The 20,600-nt window shown below is 35.1% G+C and overlaps 2 protein-coding genes across 7 annotated transcripts in view; both read left to right on the forward strand.

Annotated features, from left to right (window-relative positions):
- Positions 1-714: 714 nt before the first annotated feature.
- Positions 715-7,220, forward strand: LOC113516405 (protein YIF1B-B). The gene is made up of 7 exons (XM_052900561.1): positions 715-874; positions 955-1,152; positions 1,301-1,386; positions 2,385-2,552; positions 2,855-2,978; positions 4,049-4,311; positions 5,198-7,220. The coding sequence occupies exons 1-7, from the start codon at positions 850-852 to the stop codon at positions 5,477-5,479; spliced, it is 1,146 nt and encodes a 381-aa protein (XP_052756521.1). The 5' UTR covers positions 715-849; the 3' UTR covers positions 5,480-7,220.
- Positions 7,221-8,669: 1,449 nt separating this feature from the next.
- Positions 8,670-20,600, forward strand: part of LOC113519859 (RNA-binding protein Pasilla) — a 95,169-nt gene continuing 83,238 nt past the window's right edge. For 5 of the 6 annotated variants that reach the window (XM_052900563.1, XM_052900567.1, XM_052900565.1 and 2 more), the window contains exons 1-2: positions 8,670-9,041; positions 9,523-9,585. In XM_052900563.1, coding sequence (XP_052756523.1) covers positions 8,924-9,041; positions 9,523-9,585 — 181 coding nt within the window. In that variant the 5' untranslated portion in view covers positions 8,670-8,923. The remainder of the gene's footprint in view (positions 9,042-9,522; positions 9,586-20,600) is intronic. The other variant, XM_052900566.1, reaches the window with a different exon arrangement.

A 20,600-nucleotide genomic window follows, 5' to 3' on the forward strand; every position in this document is an offset into this window, starting at 1 on the left:
ATTCATTGCGAAAGATTATTAATCGATATAATCGATTTCAAATTTTTTTTTACTGGGTAAACTGAAATGGTAGTCTCGCTTGTCCAGGCAGTATACGCCAGTGAAGCACCAGTAAGAAATTTATTTATTTAATTGATGGTAGATGAGTATTTAAAAAAGAGTCACCGCTCTCTTTCTAATTAATCGCATTGTTTATGTGGATGCTATTGTGGGGGAAAAAATAGTATCATTAGCAAATGCTGAAGCAAGTTTTCTAATTCACTATTAAAACAATAGGTAGCATTACACACTAAGATCAAATTATAATGGAAAGTATTTTTTTTTTTTAGTTTCTGTCGGTATATTCGATTACCGCAGGCAGGGTTATCTTTCTATTATCCTCCATTAAAAAATATATAATTTTCGCTATAGTTATAATTAAAATTCGATTAATACACAATCGATTCCAGCACTAATCAATGATTGACACAAAGATTGACAGACCTTTTCAGGAACAGATAACACAAGACGCAGAGATAAGATTATAACATAAATAATAGTAATTATATTGATAAAAACAAATTCTCACTCGTGTTGCTCTTGTATATATGTATTATATAATATAGACGTCATATACATTTACGGGGGCCATAGAATAAGAATAATATCAGCATCTTTATATACAAAAATGTCAACCTTATTTTCGTATGGCTGACAATGACAGCTGTCAGACTATTAGCAGTCATTATGTCAATCAAACTCGACAGATGTTGGTGATGTGTTTGAATCACTAAAATCTTATAATAAATTGAACAAATGAATCAATATATTATGTTATCATTATTTTGTAGCCAGTAAACATATACTGTAATGAATTTTAACGCTTCTCGAAACGGTAAATTTGTGTAACATATAAATTGTACATATGGGTGTTACAACGACATGTGATATTAATTATTGCAATTTTTACTATAGTTAATCAGGCCGGGGGTATTCGGAAGGCGAAACGGGTCAGCGATATTTCGGCTATGGGGTCTCCATCGCCAGCGCCCGCCTTCAGCCCGGGGCCAGCGTATAATCCACCATATTCACACCCCACTCCACCACCCCCATACCAAGAAGGAATACAATTAGAAACAACTCAGGACTTTGGTTCTCCAATACCTCCTACAAGTGAGTGTTTATAAACATTTTTTTTAAATTAAATGTTATATTTTGTGGAATATTGATTCTTGTTTATTTATTTGCATTCCATAATATTATAACTGGAGTATAATTGTGTTTATTGTTTTTATTTAGAAGTTAATTATATTTTTTGCAGATTATAGCTACATGGGTGGATTTCCACAGGCGCCTATGGCATCCCCTGCTCAAATAGGGTCAATGTTACAGCAGCCTATTGTCCAGGTAATGTGCAACCAAATCTATATATAAAAGTAGTTTTTTGGTGACTAATTCATATATATTGATTTCTCAAAATAGGATAACAATTAAAATAAACCACTCCTAGATAGTGTATCATAATAACTCATATACTAGATTTTAAGTTAGACTTTTAAAAACAGAGCTATGAAAAATACATTCAATTTGGTCTAAATAACATAAAAATTTACAAACTGTTACTTACTGTTTTGATATCTATTGGCTTTATTGAGGCCCCTTATACAAATTTTTCTTATATATCTCCTATATACAGACATTGTCTAGTTATAACTTGATTAGTAAGATAAACTAAAACTATGATTTAATTTATTATTGAATTCCTATTTTTTGCTCTAATACCAGAGGGAGACTACAAAAGTTATCAGTTTGGGTACTTCTATTAACGTCTATGTGCTAGCTAGCATGTTTCTTGCAAATAAATAAGAATGTTTCACTAGATATAGACTCTTTGTTGTTTCCTCCATAAGATTACAATAGTAAACTTATAAATACAATTACAAGAAAATATTATACTGAGAAAACAATGGGTGGCCTTATCACTAAGAGCTATCTCTTCCAGGCAATGTTTGGATGGAAGAATAATAATTCATTTAACTTTTGTTTTGTTTTTTATTTGACTTCCATTTGTATTTTTTTTTTCTATTTTAATTTTTATTACAAATTATTTTTGAAAGTTTAATGTAAAATTATGTTTCATTCTTTATTGCAACTGAATGACTTTGTTACAGTCATATTTATTATTGAAGCATGCTGAGTGCACATGTAATGGCAAGTTTACCTGAACAGTATATTAATTTATTTGCAAAATATATTTTAAGTTTATATTTGTAAAATTCTGTTATGTGCGCCAACTAAATAAAATAAAAATAAATAAAAAAAAAACTTTTTATAATGATAACTGGATAAAGCCATCTCCAGCTTTATTCTATTTTCTCTTATCTTTTGTCCTCGTCTTCTTATAGGATATGGCATTGCAATACGGCAACCAACTCGCAGCCCAGGGGCGTGAGGTGATGCAACGGGAGCTGAATAAGTTTGTGCCAGTCTCTCGGTTGCGGTACTACTTTGCTGTAGACACCAGATACGTCTTCAGGAAACTTCTACTATTAATATTCCCGTTTACACATAAGGTTTGTTTTATTTTGTATGCTTTTTAAATATGTACTGATGGAGTCCCAGAAGTTCTTTTAATTAGCCCAATTAAAAACTTCTTAACTTAGTTTTATTACTGGATACAAATGTTTCGTTTGTATTGTATGGAAATTGAACCAAGGTATGAGGCAGTGTATTAAACCACTAGAGCATCAAGGTCATAAAGTATGTATTTGTACTGATCTGATAATGCTGTCAGAGAATGAATACAGTTACGTTCATGAGCAATTCATTAAAAGTGTAAAAACAATGGAAAATGTGAATTGTTTCAATATTGCAGGAGTGGATGGTGAAATACGACCAGGACTTGCCGGTGCAGCCGCGGTATGACATCAATGCGCCGGACCTCTACATACCCTGCATGGGCTACGTCACCTACGTACTTCTCGCTGGCTTCATGCTGGGTAAGTTGCACCAATATGATGGTCGTGAATATACTTGGTTAAAACTGAGATCTGTAAAAAATTCTAATGATTCATGTCTATATTGTCTCAGTAATACTAAATTTGATTTCATTTAAGTAATATATAAAAATCTCGTGTTGTTCGTTCACGCTAATCTCCGCAACTGCTCAACCGATTTTAATGGTGTTTTGTAATTGTATATTGTTTGCCCTAACTTGAGAGGCAGTATAGTTTTTATTCTGATAAGAAGAAATAGATTATAGAACACTACTATAAATTTTTTTCTTAACGTAATATTCAACCAAATCATTAGTAAACTGTAAAAAAAAAATAACCATAGATATACCAATGCCTCACCAAGTATGTTTTTTTTTTTTTTTTTTTTTTTTTTATGCCACTTAGAATGGCAAACAAGCTGATGGCCCACCTGATGGAAAGTGGTAACCGTTGCCTATAGACATGAGCAGTACTATGGACATAACAGAGTATACTGTTTCGCCCATGATACCCCCCATGCGTTGCCATTCCTGAGGACTCATATGTTATTCCTCTGTACCCTGTAAATTAGACAAAGGCCTTGTATATCCTTTAATTACCTCTTTGCTTCTCAAAGGCTCAACAAATAACAATAAAATTTGGTATACACACCATATTTGGAATTGAGAAGGACATAGACTATTATTCTGGTAACACGATGGAGGTCGTAGGTAAAAACAAGTCATTGTCGTCCTCCGTGGCGCAGCGGTCAACACGCCTGCCTGCGACGTGGAGGCTCCGGGTTCAACCCCGGCCAGGTCATGATGGAAAACGATCTTTTCCTGATTGGCCTGGGTGTTGGATGTTTATCTATATATGTATCTATTATAAATATAGTATCGTTGAGTTAGTATCCCATAACACAAGTCTCGAACTTACTTTGGGGCTAGCTCAATCTGTGTGATTTGACTGTATATATATATATATATATATATATATATATATATATATATATATATATATATATATATATATATATATATATATATATATATATATATATATATATATATATATATTGTAATAAATTGCAGGTCTCCAGCACCGCTTCTCACCAGAACAAATAGGCATCCAATCATCGAGTGCCCTCGCGTATATAATCTTCGAAATGGTCATATACCTGCTGACGTTGTACATCACGAACACGAGCACCAACCTGAAGACGCTGGACCTACTGGCGTTCTCCGGATACAAGTACACGGTGATGATCAGCAGTCTGCTGGCCGGGCTGCTGCTGGGCAAGACGGGATATTACTGCTGCCTCATCTATACCAGCTGCACACTCTCTTATTTCTTGGTGAGTAAATTTGAACTATATTAATGGAGACTGAGAATCCCATTGCTAGCAATATACCCAACCAGGTCGCACCTCGCGGTTCCCCCTGGAAACTATCATGGTTAATTCCTGATGAATTCATCATGATGGGCTAACTGGCCTGTTTTCATTCTTATCTATCACCCTTCACTGGTGCTCCGCCAGCGTATCCCGTTAGCGCAGGTGGGGATACCATACCATTTTCACCCATCAAAAAAAAATTTGTACTGTATGAAAGGTCGCCCCTTCCTTTCCATGGGTGTCTTAAGAGTCGACTATGGGAGGACGAGAGATGGGCAGCAGCATCCGGTTTAAAACATCTCCAAAGCCTGACTGTGGTTGCCAATCCACCTGCCAAGCGTGGCAACTACTAGTGAAACTCCCAAATAGGGAGGCTTATGTTCAGCAATGGATAGTTAAAGACTGTAATGATGATGATATAAAAGGTGGTGTTCGCTTTATGTTATGTGTTGTACTGTGTCCATACACTGGACAGTAAGTTATTCTCATGGGTCCAATAGGCCCATGTGGACTAGCCTTGTACAAATATTGAATATTTGTATTAAGAATTTTGGAAGAACAAAAAGCGTTTGTCAAGTCTTATTTTCCAAGGGCCTCTCAGTCAGCCTTGTAACTTATACCACCAGAGAATGGTACCTCACAAATCGTGCTGTAATCACCTAATATTATATTATGTATTATAAACATTTCTATTTTAAATTATTGATGTTATTATCATCACAGTCAATTCAAAACGTGCCACTACTGGAAACAGAGCTCTCTTCATTGGCGTAGGAATGGTGGTGCATTATATTCTCTGTCACCACACTCGTTTGCGATTTGTCAAAAATAATAATTGAATTTCCAGGTTAAAACCCTAAGGGTACAAGTATTAGCGGGATCGCAGTCCGCGGCCGCGGAGCAGGCGCCCTACGGCTACCAGCCCGCGTACGGCGCCTCCAACCCCTACGTGGACACGTGGGCGGGGCGGGGCGGGGCTGGCACCAAGCGGCGCGTGTACTTCCTGCTGTTCGTGTCCATAGTGCAGCCGGTGCTCTCCTGGTGGCTCACGTACGGGCTCGTCCCACTCGAGGCGCCAGTGTCCTCGCCGCTTGCAGCCGCCGTGCCGCCCGTGCTCGCAGCACGATAGCAGCCTCCACTGCGTCCTTAGATAGTCTATGGCCAGTTCACACCACGAACGATTCAGTCTATGGTGTGAATAGACCACGCATATTAGAGTTATTTGTACCGCTCTATTTTTATAATCATTCAATTGAAAAAGCACTGTGGTGCGAATTGCCCCACTATAAAAATCTTTGAGCGATTCGCACCATGGTCTGAAAGGCCCAATGGTCGATGGACGGGCACTGCCCTCTAGAAAATTCGTCTTCACATTGTTATAAAAAAAGCCTACGTTCCACATTCCCATACAACTTACGTTTAAATGTATCACTGATTTCTGTTACTTAAAATATGAAACTGGCATGTCTAAACATTATATTTTTACAGAGTTTTTAAAATTGGAATTTTAAAATGTCACTGAATAATTATAATTAGCAGAATTTGGTTGAATATAGAGTGCATTCAGTTAAACTTTTATAGTAGGTCTTTATCTCATTTTTTTTATATACGTGAATGTTTCTTCCATACAAAATTAATAGATTAGTATCATTTATTAAAACTGAAATTGAAAGCATGCCGTGATAGAACAGCACACGTGACTGCTTCCACTAAATAAAAAGTTTTTGTTAATCGCTGGTTATGGACCGTACTTAATTTTCATATATGTATAGCGTTAAAGCTACCAAAATAATGTGTCCGAAGTAACCGAAATTATGCAGACAACATTTGTTGGTTAAGGCAGGCATGTGGCCATACTGATACGACACGACGAACATATGAACATTGTAATAGAAGGTAAGATAGAAGGAAGGAGGGGAAGAGGGAGATCAAGGAATAGTTACATCAGGCAGATCAAGGAAGGAGTTGGTGTCGTGTCGTATCAAGAGGTGAAGAGACTCGCTGAAAATCGTAGTGAGTGGCAAGAGCTCCACCGACAAGAGCGCAGCTCTTAAATAGGATAGATAGAGTGGCCATACTATTCAGCGAAGGAAGCACTGCCAATACAAACTACGTTGACGCCGCTGATTCTCTGCACTACAATTACAATAAATTATTCTATTTTTGCATTTCTATTACAACGTTGTATTGTAACGTTTGAATGGTAATGGTGTATTTAGTTGTTGTATAAAAAAATGTGAGTTTTATAACCGATTTTAAAGAAGCAGCTTCTCAATTCGATTGTATTTGTTCTGTGTAAGTTACGCAAATATTTCGCTAATATTCATACGTTTTTTATTATTGTTTTATAATTCGAAATGGTTTCCTTCCTTGTTGATTCTCTAATACTAATTTTATGTCGTGATCTATAGAGTGTAATGAGAGACTGAAACATACGTTACGTATTTACGAAATATCTATTTAATAATCTTTTAATACTCGTTTTACGTTTGTGTATTTCAATTTTAAACGCGTATCGCTAACGCTGTGCTTTGTTACGATACCTTGATTTGTCATTTGTTCTATTCATCTTCATTTATACTGCGACAGATGAAGTGTCGACAGGCGGCGTTATTAGTCAGTTTTAGATTAAGCCCGTGATAAATATATTCTTGTACCAAGTTTATATTTTAATAAATAATTTTGCAATCGAAACTGTCATTTCTACTTCCCCCACCACATATATTTATTTGTAACGCCCTCTATCGGAGCTTTATCGACAAAATTATAAAGATTGAAAGCAAATTATGTAATATTTATTTGTAAATATGACTTAAAGTTGGATTCAACAACGGAAATTGTACAATAAATATAACAATATATAAAAAATACACATTTTTTTACTTGTTCAATGTCATAATTTTATAGCCCATTTATAATTAATTCATCACGTAACCTCAAGGGCGCAGAAAAACCTAACGCCTAATAACCGTATAAATTGTGTTTCAACGCTTATTCATTTTTCTTTTCGATTCCATGTACAAAAAGTTCAATTTTCCGTAGGTATTCATTCCTTTATGACCTAATCCAGTGACCAGTTGTAAAAGCGAGAAAGGAACACGACGAGTGCCTTGACCTAGATATCACGAACTATACACATGCGTCGGTACCCTAGTGCTTTCTATAGTCATAGGTAAAAGTTGTAGTTACGTAAATTGGTGAATTAAAAAAATATATAAATTACACTCAATAATTGTGTAAAACGAATATCTCCTTCACATATCTCATATATTTTAATTTGTTTGTTTTTGTTTAAATTAATGGAATTATTTACTATTTGAGAGAAATAATTTATCTGATGATTGTCACAGTTTTTTTAACCCTTTAAACTTTTAAAAATGACCTGTGAACATTCAATTTTATACAACTACATTTAGCCAGCGTATATAATAAATTTTTGTTTCGTCATTTAAATATCCCGCAAAAATACGTCAACATGACGGAAGTTAGTAACGTTCTCTGATTGGTTCTGATTGACCTTGGCGCATTATGTACTTTTAGTGTTGTAGCCAATATATTTATCGATGTTCTACTTATCCTCGATTATTATATTTAGACTGATACAATCCTCATTGCATGTTTTAATAAACAAGTTAGACAGGGTTGTTACAAAGATATCGCTATAATACAAAAATATTTATATGACAATAAAAATTACAGTAGTAATTCTCTCTGAAAAATAATCTTAAATACGCCAATTATGCAAAAAATTAAAGCAGGTCATGTCCTAGATTGATAAGAACATCAACTACAATTAATTTTAAATTTTCACGCACTCTTCACAAATTAATCATATAATAGATTTATTATAGAGTATGCTCATTATCGTGGTCCATTCTTTAAAACTAGAGCTAATATTCATTAATAGGGTCTTCTTATTTATTAATTAATTTATTTCATTTTTAAAATTTGCTAATATTTATATCGTACTTTTTTTATTTTTCCAAAACTAAAAGGTAAATTAAAATTATCTAGAGAAAAGCTCACGCGTTATTTACGTTTGCCAATTTTAAATCGATTTTAATAATTTTTTTTGCAATCGACAATCGCTTATGATTTTTTTAAAGTTACTAACAACTGTTAGTTATAACTGTTTTTGTTGCGAAGCACCTGCTTGTGCTATATCTCTCAATTCATAAAGTTTAAGAGGTTAATTATAAAAATACTGGTAATAAGTATCTGTTAAGTACATCACTAAAGTAATCAGCTGGTTGCTGTCAACTCAGAACTACCAACATGGTGTCGTGACATCTACTTATAACTTCATGTTGGTTGTGTGCCACTCGACAACCGCAGTATCGGCAAACGTTCATAAAACGTTTAGACGTAATAACCTTATAGTGTCACTTCTCTCCTTATTTTAGTATTTAGACCATATAAATTTTCAATTTTCTTCATTTTTAGTTGTTTAAGTGTTAAGTGTAACATATGATGTTTTAATAATGCAAAGTGCCGCATCAGTATACGCATTTTGAAGCAATTACGTAATGGGAATTATGCTAGAGAAGTTTAAAGTTTTGCCCTGAAATCCAACATGGCCGCTGACACGGGAATGGATACTTGCCCTAGTCCGGAAATCACGGACTCAAGGAAACGACCTCTTGACGGCGATTCAGAAAATGGAGATATCAAGAGATCCCACTTCAGCTCCGGTAAGCATTGCATCTTTCAACCACACACTATACCTACCTATTACATTATGTTGATTTACTTCATTGCGTACTTATGTACCTACTTGACAAAGCGAGCATAACATTGACAGCGAATTATGGTCGATTCAGCTAATCTCTATACTATTCCTGTAAGATTCTTATCAGAATCTGTTATCAGCATGACCTATTTTTAGTGATGCTAAGGTCATTATGAGCCGTAAATTGCCAGCTACCAAACAATTGAATATGTATGCAATAAAAAGATGCAGAATGAATAGTTTTACATCTCATTTTTAGTATATTGCTGAAAGTCCATAATCCACGTTTATGATAAGTTTGCTTTGAACAAAAATTTATATCTAAATGAATTCTACATTGATAAGGCGCTAGAGCGCCGTATATTTGCGAGCCGCTAACTTGCTGTGTAATAAAGTGATAATTTGTAATTTTGCAATGTTAAACTAGAGTCGTTGTTTTTTAGTGCAAGACTTGGTGACGGCCTTGCCACTGGCCAACGGCCATGGCAATATAACGTCTCATTTCGGTGAGTCGTCAGTCAACACATTGTTCGCTCCTCATTAGCTTTGTGGTTGTTGCGGCGCGCATGCCTCACGCGCGCACTCGCTCACGCTCATCACCACTGCTGATGCTCACCGTCCATCGCACCCGGCAGACCAGTCATTGGTGGGGGGCGGGGGGGGGGGGGGGTGAGCCAGCAGCGTAGGTGTCAGCGTTAACTTCGTCCATCACACACCGTAAACATCGCGTCGATGTTGTGAGCCATGTTGTACCTAGCCTCACATTGACCCACTCATGGCTTAGTCTTGGCATCGTTGGTGTGACCATCACCTAAATGTACAAATATCGACCATACTTATTTGGTGTATCTATTCGCTACAAACTCTTCTTGAAATTTTTATTTCCCATCTGAACGCTTTTATTTTGCTTTATTTATTTGAAAGTCATCAATTGAACTAACAGTTGAATATTATTAACATTTATTTAATTTGCATAATCAATTCATCAAATTCAATAATATTGCACAAGTATTTAGGTGCATACCTAGATTGGCACATTCCCATTTCATACATTTAAAAATGTTATTTAGAATTTTTAATAATTATCTGAGAATAGTTTTTATGTAGTGAACAATTTGTAGCGTGCGGAGGCTGATGCCAGATGGAACTGATGAGAGACAAGGTCATTACAGTCTTAGTTGTGCATTTTGAACGTGTACACTTGAACTTAATTGCTCTGTGAATAAGGTTGGTTATCACGTGTCTAAGGTTTGATTAGTTTCAAGGTTGCTCGTGGCTATTTGTCAAACGCTGTGCCCAATGAAGTGGCAAGTGTTTAATGTTTACATTGCATAATGTTAATGTAGACTTATAGGTTTTCACACATACTGTTAGATTATTACGTCCATTACTGAAGCTGCAGTTTGACTGTATTGATGTCTGAATCAATCAATTCCTCGCTTTCACCTTGATAGATATGTATACGTAGTAGAGGGTTAATACCAAAATTTTAAATATTGCTCAATACTAATTTTAAAAGTACTCTTATAGTTTACAAATATGTCAGTTACTTCTTATCAAATAAGATTCTTAATAGAATGTTTTGAAAATCTCTTAATACAGATGCAGGCTTGAAATCTGACATTTGAATAACAATTTCATTTTTCAATTGGTCCTTTATAGATAGATAGATAGATACTCTTTATTGTTTCCTCCAAAAGATTACAATAGTAAACTTATTATAAATATAAATAATTACAAGAAATAATCACAGTGAGAAAACATACATGATTCTAATCTAGTAATAATGGGGCAGTAATCTCAATTAATTATATTTGTTAAAATTTAAAAATTATAACTTGTAACTATTATATTTTATTTTATTTTATTTCAATAGGTACACATTACAGAGAATTAACATAGTTACATTAATTTATAAACTACAATTATGTTTTGTTCAAGCTAATCCTCCAAAACTTTGCGTACACGGCATGATCAAAACATAAACACACAGCTAAAGTCTGTAAACACAATATAATTTAAACAACAAAAAATGGATAATCATATATATATATATATATATATATATATATATATATATATATATATACACATACACATATACACATACATACACATATACACACATATATACATATACACATATATACATATACACACATACATACACATACATATACATACATATATATACATACACATACAAACACAGACACACACACACACAAACACGCGCGCGCGCGCGCACACACATACAGAAACACACATACCACGGTGTACATATTACGTTCATATATATGTTACAACAAAAGAAACTATCTACTAATTACAGAGGAAAATAAAAATTAAAATTAAAATGTAATAATAAAAAAAAAAAATAGATACTGATATATGTATATGTACATGTGTTGATTTGATTAATTAATACATACAATCATTGACATGTTTAGAATTATGGTAAAGTGTGAACTTTAATAAAAATAAATAAAAAAAAAAAAGAATTTCGTAACATTATCAAATGCCAAATGCATAAGGTGAAAAATATTATAGTAATATTATAAATAAATATTATAAATGTTAAAAGTATATGTAAAGATATCTGTTACTCAATCACTCGATAGTGAGCAGCAAGGATTTAAATGTTTAATATTATAAACTAATTTTAGCCCGCTACTTCGCATGCGCAGGTTTAGGAAGTACTAATACTAAGTAATTAAACTACTTCTGCACGGTGTATCAAAATTAAGCATACACCAGTTTTTAAGTTAAACTCATTAGTGAAAACAGCGTTTAATTCGATGCTATAATTTTTGCATAATACCGGAATAAACATACAAAATTTGTAAAAAAAAAATTATATAATTTTTTTTATGTATATCTTTCTGTTACTATTTTATTATTATTATTTTATACAACTTAGAATGCCAAACACGCTGACGGCCCACCTGATGGAAAGTGGTAACCGTCGCCTATAGGCATGAGCAGTACCATGGACATAACAGAATATACTGTTTCGCCCATGATACCCCATGCGTTGCCATTCCTGAGGACTCGGGTGTTATTCCTCCGTACCCAGTAAATTCACGCCATATCCCACCCTTCAAACCGAAACATGCAAACACAACTGCTTAGGGGGGGGGGAAGAGATTGTTAGCAATGGAATTTGACAGCCCCATTGCTAGCAATATGCCTTATTAGGTCGACCTCCACGTTATTCCCCCTGGAAACCATCATGAACAATTCTTGTTGAATTCGTCACGATGGGCTAACTAACCTTTTTCATCCTCACCTATCATCCTTCACTGGTGCCCCGCCGGTGTATACCGATAGCGCGGGTGGGGCTACCATTCCATTATCATCCATTAAAAAAAACAACTGCTTTACGGTTGAAACACGAATGGGGACAAAGGTACCAATCGATCAAGTTACCAAGCAATCGACTTTTGTACAAAGTCTCCCTCTGGTAAAGCTCTTCTCTGGTAATAATATTAATATGTTTATGAATATAATTCCTAATGGGGTAGTCATAGCTATAAAAAAATTAGCTCGAAAAAATGTGATGTAATACACCAATAGTTAAAAATTTTGATTTGATGTTATTATGAATCGGACGCTGGTGTTGTGGGTGATCATGGGCGGCGGTAGTCACTTACCATCAGGTGAGCCGCATGCTCGTTTGCCCCGTGTTGTAAAAAAAATACACAGTTAATTTTTTTTTTGATGGGTGAAAATGGTATGATAACCCCGCCTGCGCTAACGGGATACGCTGGCGGAGCACCAGTGAAGGGTGATAGATGAGAATGAAAACACGTCAGTTAGCCCATCATGATGAATTCATCAGGAATTAACCATGATAGTTTCCAGGGGTAACCGCAAGGAGGTCAACCTGGTTGGGTATATTGCTAGCAATGAGATTCTCAGTCTCCATTACTAACAGTCCCTTTCCCCCCACACATAGGTATTCATGTCAGAACAAGACGGTTACTTCTTTCCATGAAGGGAGCGGTTAAATATGAATTCGGATAAGGATTCTGTGAAATTCGCTTAAGTATTTCATACTAGCGATCCGGCCTCTCTTCGCACGGTTAGATACATTTTTCCAAAATAATACATAGCTTATAATACTCTCTGATAATGTAGCTTATTATAGATGAAAGAATGTTTAAAATCGGCCGAGTAGTTTTTGAGTTTATCCACTTATTTATTACATAATTAGTATAGTTCGTAAATAGTAAAAGGATTTCCAAAAAGCTAACGAAATTCCTGTGAAATTTTCGCTTAACTAGCCTATAGTAGAATATTGAATTACATAGTACAAACGATACGTGCAGGTGCGTGGGTGAGTGACTAGGGCCGCAAGGTCCTCAATTTAAAAACTTCCTGATCACAAGGTACCTACCTGACGTAATCACCCTAGCGCCTAACGATAGAATTGCTTTGAAATGTCAAGGCAACTGAGCAAACAACTTGAGGTTTGAAACGGTATGACTAAGCATCAACGCGTCTACCATCAAATGAAATTCCGAAATTTCAGACTCAATTTCGTGTTTTTGTTTATACCAAAATCGGACCCAATAAATGCAGTTTAACGTTTCGTTCGTCATACATCCTATCATAAAAGTCCAAAGGAACAATATTTTAACATTTTTAATATTTCCAAACGGCATGTATTATGTAATTTTAACATCAAATTTGTTTCGTTTGGCTTTGAAATTTCGGAAAACATTTCATGGTAGGCCCTCAGTTTCGTTGTAGAAATTCAAAATAGCTCAAATAACAGGTGTTGTAACTAATTGTTCTAAGATTTTTTTAACCTTTCGAACACCCGCAGAAGGGGAAATGCAGTCATTTCCCCTTCATTTATAGTATTATTATATTATATTAATATTTATAGTGTTAATTGACGTAACCCATTCCTACACACCATTGCCGTGTGGTCCCGGCATAGAATTGGTCAACCCTTCCCTTCCCGTGGGTGTAGTAAGAGGCCACTATAAGAAGTGAATGGTCGAGGGAAAGGCAGCAGCGTCCCTCTTAAATCATATCCAAAGCCTATCTACGGTTGCCAACCCGCCTGCCAAGCGTGGCAACTACTGGCAAAACCCCTCTTCAGCAGTGGACAGTTAACGGTTGCTACAATACGATTACAGTACAAGGTATGTACATACCTATTATTATACTCGTATATGACCAGTTATAGATATAATTTGTTCTTTTTCTCGAGATTTTAAATTTATTTTTTCTTTTTTAGTAAATATTTTTTTTTTAGGAAAAAATAAATGTTTTTATAACCTTATATTATTAACACTAGTTTTAATGAATGTTTTAAGGAATGAGTTACTTTAAAATACTGGTGATTTCGCAATTTTTTTTTAATTGATGCTTCAATGATGTAACCCCGCCTCCGCTAGCAGTGTACACTGGCGGGGCACCAGAATAGGTGTGAATAAAAACGCAGGTCACTTAGCCCATCGTGATGAATACACCTGGAATTCAACACGATGGTTTCAAGGGGGGGGGACCAAATGCAGGTCGACCTAATAGGGTATATTGCCAGCAATAGGACTAGTAGTCCGCATTACTAAAATCCCTTCTCCCCCTGTATATTTCGCATAGGTATATAGATACATACGTTAGGCAATTACGTGACATAGGTAACTACGTGAACTAAAAAAGGATTTTCTAATATTCCTGCGGGTTCTGCGGGGACAGCTACTCATATAAAAATTCATCATCAATCAATATAAAAATCTCGTGTCACGATGTTCGTTCGCGTTAATCTCCTAGACCGCTCAACCAATTTTAATGAAATTTTGTAAATTGTATTGTTTGCTCCGATTTGAGGGATCGGATTATTTTTATGCCTGCAAATTGCAACCTACAAAGGGCAAACTGGCCGCTAATCCTGATTTTCCCGTGTGTGGTAGGAGGTTACTAAGGGAGGGCGAAGGATCGCAGCAACATCACTTAAAACATTTCTAAAGCCTAACTGCAGTTGCCAATCCGCCTGTCAAGCGTGGCAACTATCGGCAAACCCCCTCCAAGGGAGAGGTTTTGAGTTCAGCAATGGACAGTTAAAAGTTCATATGATGATTTCTCTTGATTGGTTGTTTTTTTTTACAAATTTAGGATAAAGAAGAAACAAGGAGAGTTTTATTGCTTATAAATTTTCGTATGTTCCTCGATATCTTTAATTTTTTTTATCTATACGGTCTATTACCGTATCCAACTCCAAAAAAGAGGACAATGTTAAAAGTTACTATTTGTAATCCCGGTACAAATATTCTGGGATTTGAGAGCTTTACGTGTCGCAGACAAATCTACGCGATTACATGGATTCAACTGGATTTATCTATCCGAAGGGTGACACTCGCACTCCGTCAGAGGGAACCTAATTACTAACCCCAGAGCAATCGGATTAAAGTAGTTACGCCACTCCAGGGATACACTGCTAACGTGCCAAGCCAGCCCTGCGAAATTACTGCAGTATAATCGGTAATTACGCTGCCTCTATGCGACATGCATGCTGATATTCTATACGAATTACCGAGTAAAGCCTATTACACTCTCAAGAATGAGTGAATGAAAATCAGAGAATGTTATACAGCATTAGATCTGCCGTTTGCACTTTTACACGACTGCTAAAAAAAGAGCAATGTTTTCGCGGTGTATGTGTGCATAGAGAAACCTACATAGAGTTTATTCCATCATGACTTCTAAATGCTTGAACAAATTTGATTGTATCATTCGAATCCTTACATCATCCCAATATAGGTTTTGATTCCCTTTGCGAATGTCAAAATATGCGATATAAATGAAACATAAGCGACCGTATCTTTTGGTTGCGTCGACTTAGAAGCTTGATTTTTTCACTGCTTTAAGAGATTGCAGACCTGAGTATATGATATTAATTACAACTTGATACCTCAACGCGTTTCTAAGAAAAAGGGTATTGACTGACGGACAGTCAACGAAATGATCCTATAAGGGTTCCGTTTTTTCCTTTGTTGGTACGGATCCCTAAAAATATGATTGTATTATTGTTATGTTTTTGGTAGAGCAATCGTGTTTTTATGTAGAAAAACGTACTGCTTTTCTTTTTGTAAAATATGGTCAATAAAGAACAAATAAATACACGATTACGTAGAAGACATACTTGCTTGGTGCTAATCGTACATTCATGGTATTCAAATTTATTCAATACATTCTATCTACGTACCCAAATACCTAAATACATAATGTTAATAGAGATATTTAAAGAGGAACTGGTGTTTCTTGTAGCTTCTTCTCGATGGAGAACACAACCTTCCAAAATCTTTGTTTACCTGGAGTAAGTGGAATTTACAAATTTAGCCTTCAATAAATTATCGTAACGTATTTTTAGGAACGTCATAAACAATTCGGTTTTGTTAATAGCATTAAATGTTAACGGGAATTTATTTAAATCGATACAAAGTTTTGGTGTATCCCAGAATCAGAAGGGTTTAAGTAGCAGCTTCAACGAATTACAATTCATTTTATACACCTACTTATGTTGTATACCGAATACAATAGGCATAATTGGCGCGTTATTATATTCGAAATGGATCCTGTATTATGTGAAGCGCTATTTGTAAACGACAAAAGGAATTGAAAACCTTACGATTTTGGAAGTCAGAATTCCTCTTGTAATCAATAGGTTTCCATACGTGTCGATTCCATTTACCTTTTGTGATAATTGAAGCTGCCAATTTTCTTTGTGGAGCAATAAGCGTCTTGTTGTGAAGCAGTCTGCTTGTAGACACACGATTCCGCGTTCTAAATTTAAATATTTAAATAATAGTAATTTATCTACGGAATATCTTAATTTCCATTTATGTTTTGTCACGAACGAAGTCGCTCTTGATTTTTGTTGGATATTGTACAACTGTTTTGTCAATCTTTTATCTGTTATTGGCATAGATTATGAAATGCCATTTCCATAAAGTTGGCAAACAAGCATACAGCTTGTCTGATGGTAAATCGTCACTATAGTCTTCTTTTACTTCGTTGCCGATTTTGAAGAAACTTAGTATACCCTTTTTAATGAATCCCATACTGTAGTCTCTAAGGAAAACCTTGGCAGGAATCTCATTCCACAGTCTGAGCGTTCTTTGAAATCTTGGTAAGAATAAGAGTGTTTCTGATTCAAGTAAACTTTAAACAAGCATTTTTGAATTGTTATTTTTGATGATTCTCTCGCCCATTCGAAATGCAAATTCAGTTGAGACAAACGGGCAAGAAAAGGGAGTTATTTATTAGAAGTCAAGTCCATTATTGTAAATATCATATTGAATTACATGTGAAACAAAATATATTCAAATATATATCAAACTTAATTTATAATGAAGAAATTAAATATCCCATGCATGACCATTTAGAGGCAGACATTTGGAGTTTTGTCTTGCAAGTAGTCATTTAATGTTTAATAGGTCATATTTAATAAATGTTTCTTAATAAAACTTTCAAATTTGGTGAAAGGTAGATCCAATGCATGTTCCGGATTCTTATTATAAATTTTAATGTCTAATATTAATTAATAATTATGTAAAAATACAGTATCATAATGTTCGTTCAAGTTAATTTCTTAAACTAGGGGTTCCCACACTTATTTTGTCTACTGCCCACTTTGAGAATATATTATTTTTTAGCGCCCCCATTTTTTCACTTACATAAAAACCACCATTACTTCAAGATCACAAATCACCCCCCCAAGTCTCTATACAACGCTCTCATTTTTTTCTGGATCTCTTACCACTCCCCTTTAGGCATGCAGCGCCCACAAGGGGGCGTTATCGCCCACTTTGGGAAAGGCTGTTTTAAACCATTCCTTTAGATGGGAATATAGCGCAAAACAATGTTTTTCGGGTCAGCTAGTCTTATCTGGAGGGAAGGGAATATTAGTAATGGGGTCTAGTAGCCCCATTCTTATCAATATGCCTTGTCGGGTGGTTTCCATTGGAAAACATCGTGGTTGATTCTTTAATTCGTGGGCTAACTGAGCTGCTTTCATCCTCACCTATCATTTCTTTCTGGTGTCCCGTCAGCATATACCGATAGTGTAGACGGGGCTAGAGCTAGTCTTGTTAATTAATATAATAAAGTTTTAATTAGACGACCTCTGTACATGGAATATATTTAAGAAAAAAATATATGAGGTATCCTAATAAGACCGTTAGAAGTCAAAACAACAATGCTCAAAAAAATTGTCTGTGTGTTCTTTTTTATACCTACCTCTGAGGTAGCAACAAGAATACGGTCCACCTGATGGTAAGCGGTTACTGTAGCCTATGAACACCTGCAATACCAACGGTATTACGTGCGCGTTGCCGACTCTGAAGAAACCTTTTTATAAAAACAACTTTAGAAATCGTTTGTTCCGGCCTCACACAATAACAACTGTCCCAAATTGGATGCGGTTTTTAGAGTTGTGTTCCTGAAGATATATCTTAAAAAACTGGCATATCTTTTATCGCCATCTAGAAGTAGTCAAATTTCATAGTTACTCGTATACCTATTTCTGAAATCCAAGCCTTTTAAAATAAATTTAAATTTCTATCCATTCAGAATCCGACCCTATTGTTTCCACGTGTCCGAACTAGTAGCCATGTCCTTTTCACGTTACAAAGGTATTGGTAACCCAAATTGGGTTTTTCAATTACAGCGGATAATGTATAATCTCGTATAGTACAATGTTTAAGGTTGGTCATTAAATATAATTAAACATAAATTACTAGATGGCGCTAGGATCGAGACTTGTGGTTTTTGTTGATTATTTTGTAATTAAAGATAAACTACAGTAAAATTTCTAAATTGGCGAGTGATTTTTATTATTATATATGAATGTGAAGTAACAATTAATATGTAATCTTTTCGTGAATGAATTATAACACACAATATTGCATTGTTTCTTGCTTATGTGTGTGATTTTTTACAATGTTCTACAATACATAAGAATAAAGACAGAAGTTGTGATAAACAATTACTATATCGATAAAAAATAAATAAAACCACTCGCCAATTTAGGAATTTTACCACAAATTATCTTCAATTACAAAATAATTAACAAAAACCACAAAACTCGATTCTAGTGCCATCTAGTATTTCGTGTCCAATTTTGTTTGGTGACTACTCAATTATATAACATTGGACAACATATTGAGCAATCATTACAGCCTATAGATAAATATTTTAACCGATTACAATAATTACTATTATTTACTTTTACATTTATATTTATCGCACTGGATAAACGGATAACGCGCCAGTATCGTTATTTCCTATTACTCAGCAGTATGCTATCGACACATTGTTAACTAACAACTGTGTATATTTAATTCCTTAGTGTAGCTCGAGATCTTAACATTATAAATTGAAATGGATTGGTAGATTTGGAGAGGATGGATGAAAGAAGAATTACGAAAGAGATTTATCGAGCAAGAATGAATGCAGATGTCGGTAGGGGCCGCCCTAGACTGACGTATGTTGACCAAATAGGCGACGTGCTGAAGGAGGGCCAATTTAAAAGTACCTGTAACCGGTGAGCGTGTATGAAAAGATTGATAAATGTGGAGGAAGCGAAGGAGGTTTGTTTGATTCGAAGCATTTGGCGTTACATTGTTTCTGCCTACCCTAATGGGAGAAAGGCGTGACAAATATGTATGTATGTATGAAATGGATATTTTTCTGATTGTATGAAACCACTAAAACAAGTTGCACCCTCGACTTTGCAAAGTTATAAATAGGTTTGTTTGTAAATTTATTGGATTGAAACGTGCTCGCGCACTGTTAACCATGAGAGGATGTTGGAGGTATGGAGAGGGCTATGCTCGGAGTTCACTGCGTTATAGAATTCGGATTGTGGAAATTCACACAATAATTAGTCATCTCTCGAATCGAATCGAAAAATCTGTAAGCTGAAAAGACAATGGGCCGGTCATATTGCTTAAGCAATCGATAACCGATGGAGAAGAGAGATTCTCGGATGGTGATCCTGTACAAGCATAGTGTGAAACGACGGTAACCATAATAAATTTATTTATTACAATATATATTATGGTTGAATTTCGACCATTGCCAAGTCAGCTAATTAAACAATTACATTTATTATTGATAACTCGAACGTCATTGGCAATGATATTTAATATGCACCCACCTACCCTTTGCTTTTCTTTCTTTTCTCAATGTTCTCTACCCAAAGGTTGTCTGGAAGAGATTGCTTAGCGATAAGGCCGCCTTTTGTACCATTTCTTATTACAGTTAAATGTATTTACTATTTTATAAATGGTGCAATAAAGTGTATTATATAAATAAATATGCACACACAAAAAAAATGTGTTGACGACCTTTGAAAGATGCTCACGAGTAAAATGCATTTTTATATTTATGCTACTAAAAAAGTAAATGTGAAAGTTTTTAAAGATCTATGAATGTTTGAAACTCAAACACGCTTGGGTTAACGGGTTCGAATGAAGTTTGCTACATGGATAGATTATTTATTAGG

This window comes from Galleria mellonella, unplaced genomic scaffold (genome assembly GCF_026898425.1).
Source record: "Galleria mellonella isolate WM207_F2 unplaced genomic scaffold, CSIRO_AGI_GalMel_v1 utg65, whole genome shotgun sequence".
Classification (NCBI taxonomy): domain Eukaryota; kingdom Metazoa; phylum Arthropoda; class Insecta; order Lepidoptera; family Pyralidae; genus Galleria; species Galleria mellonella.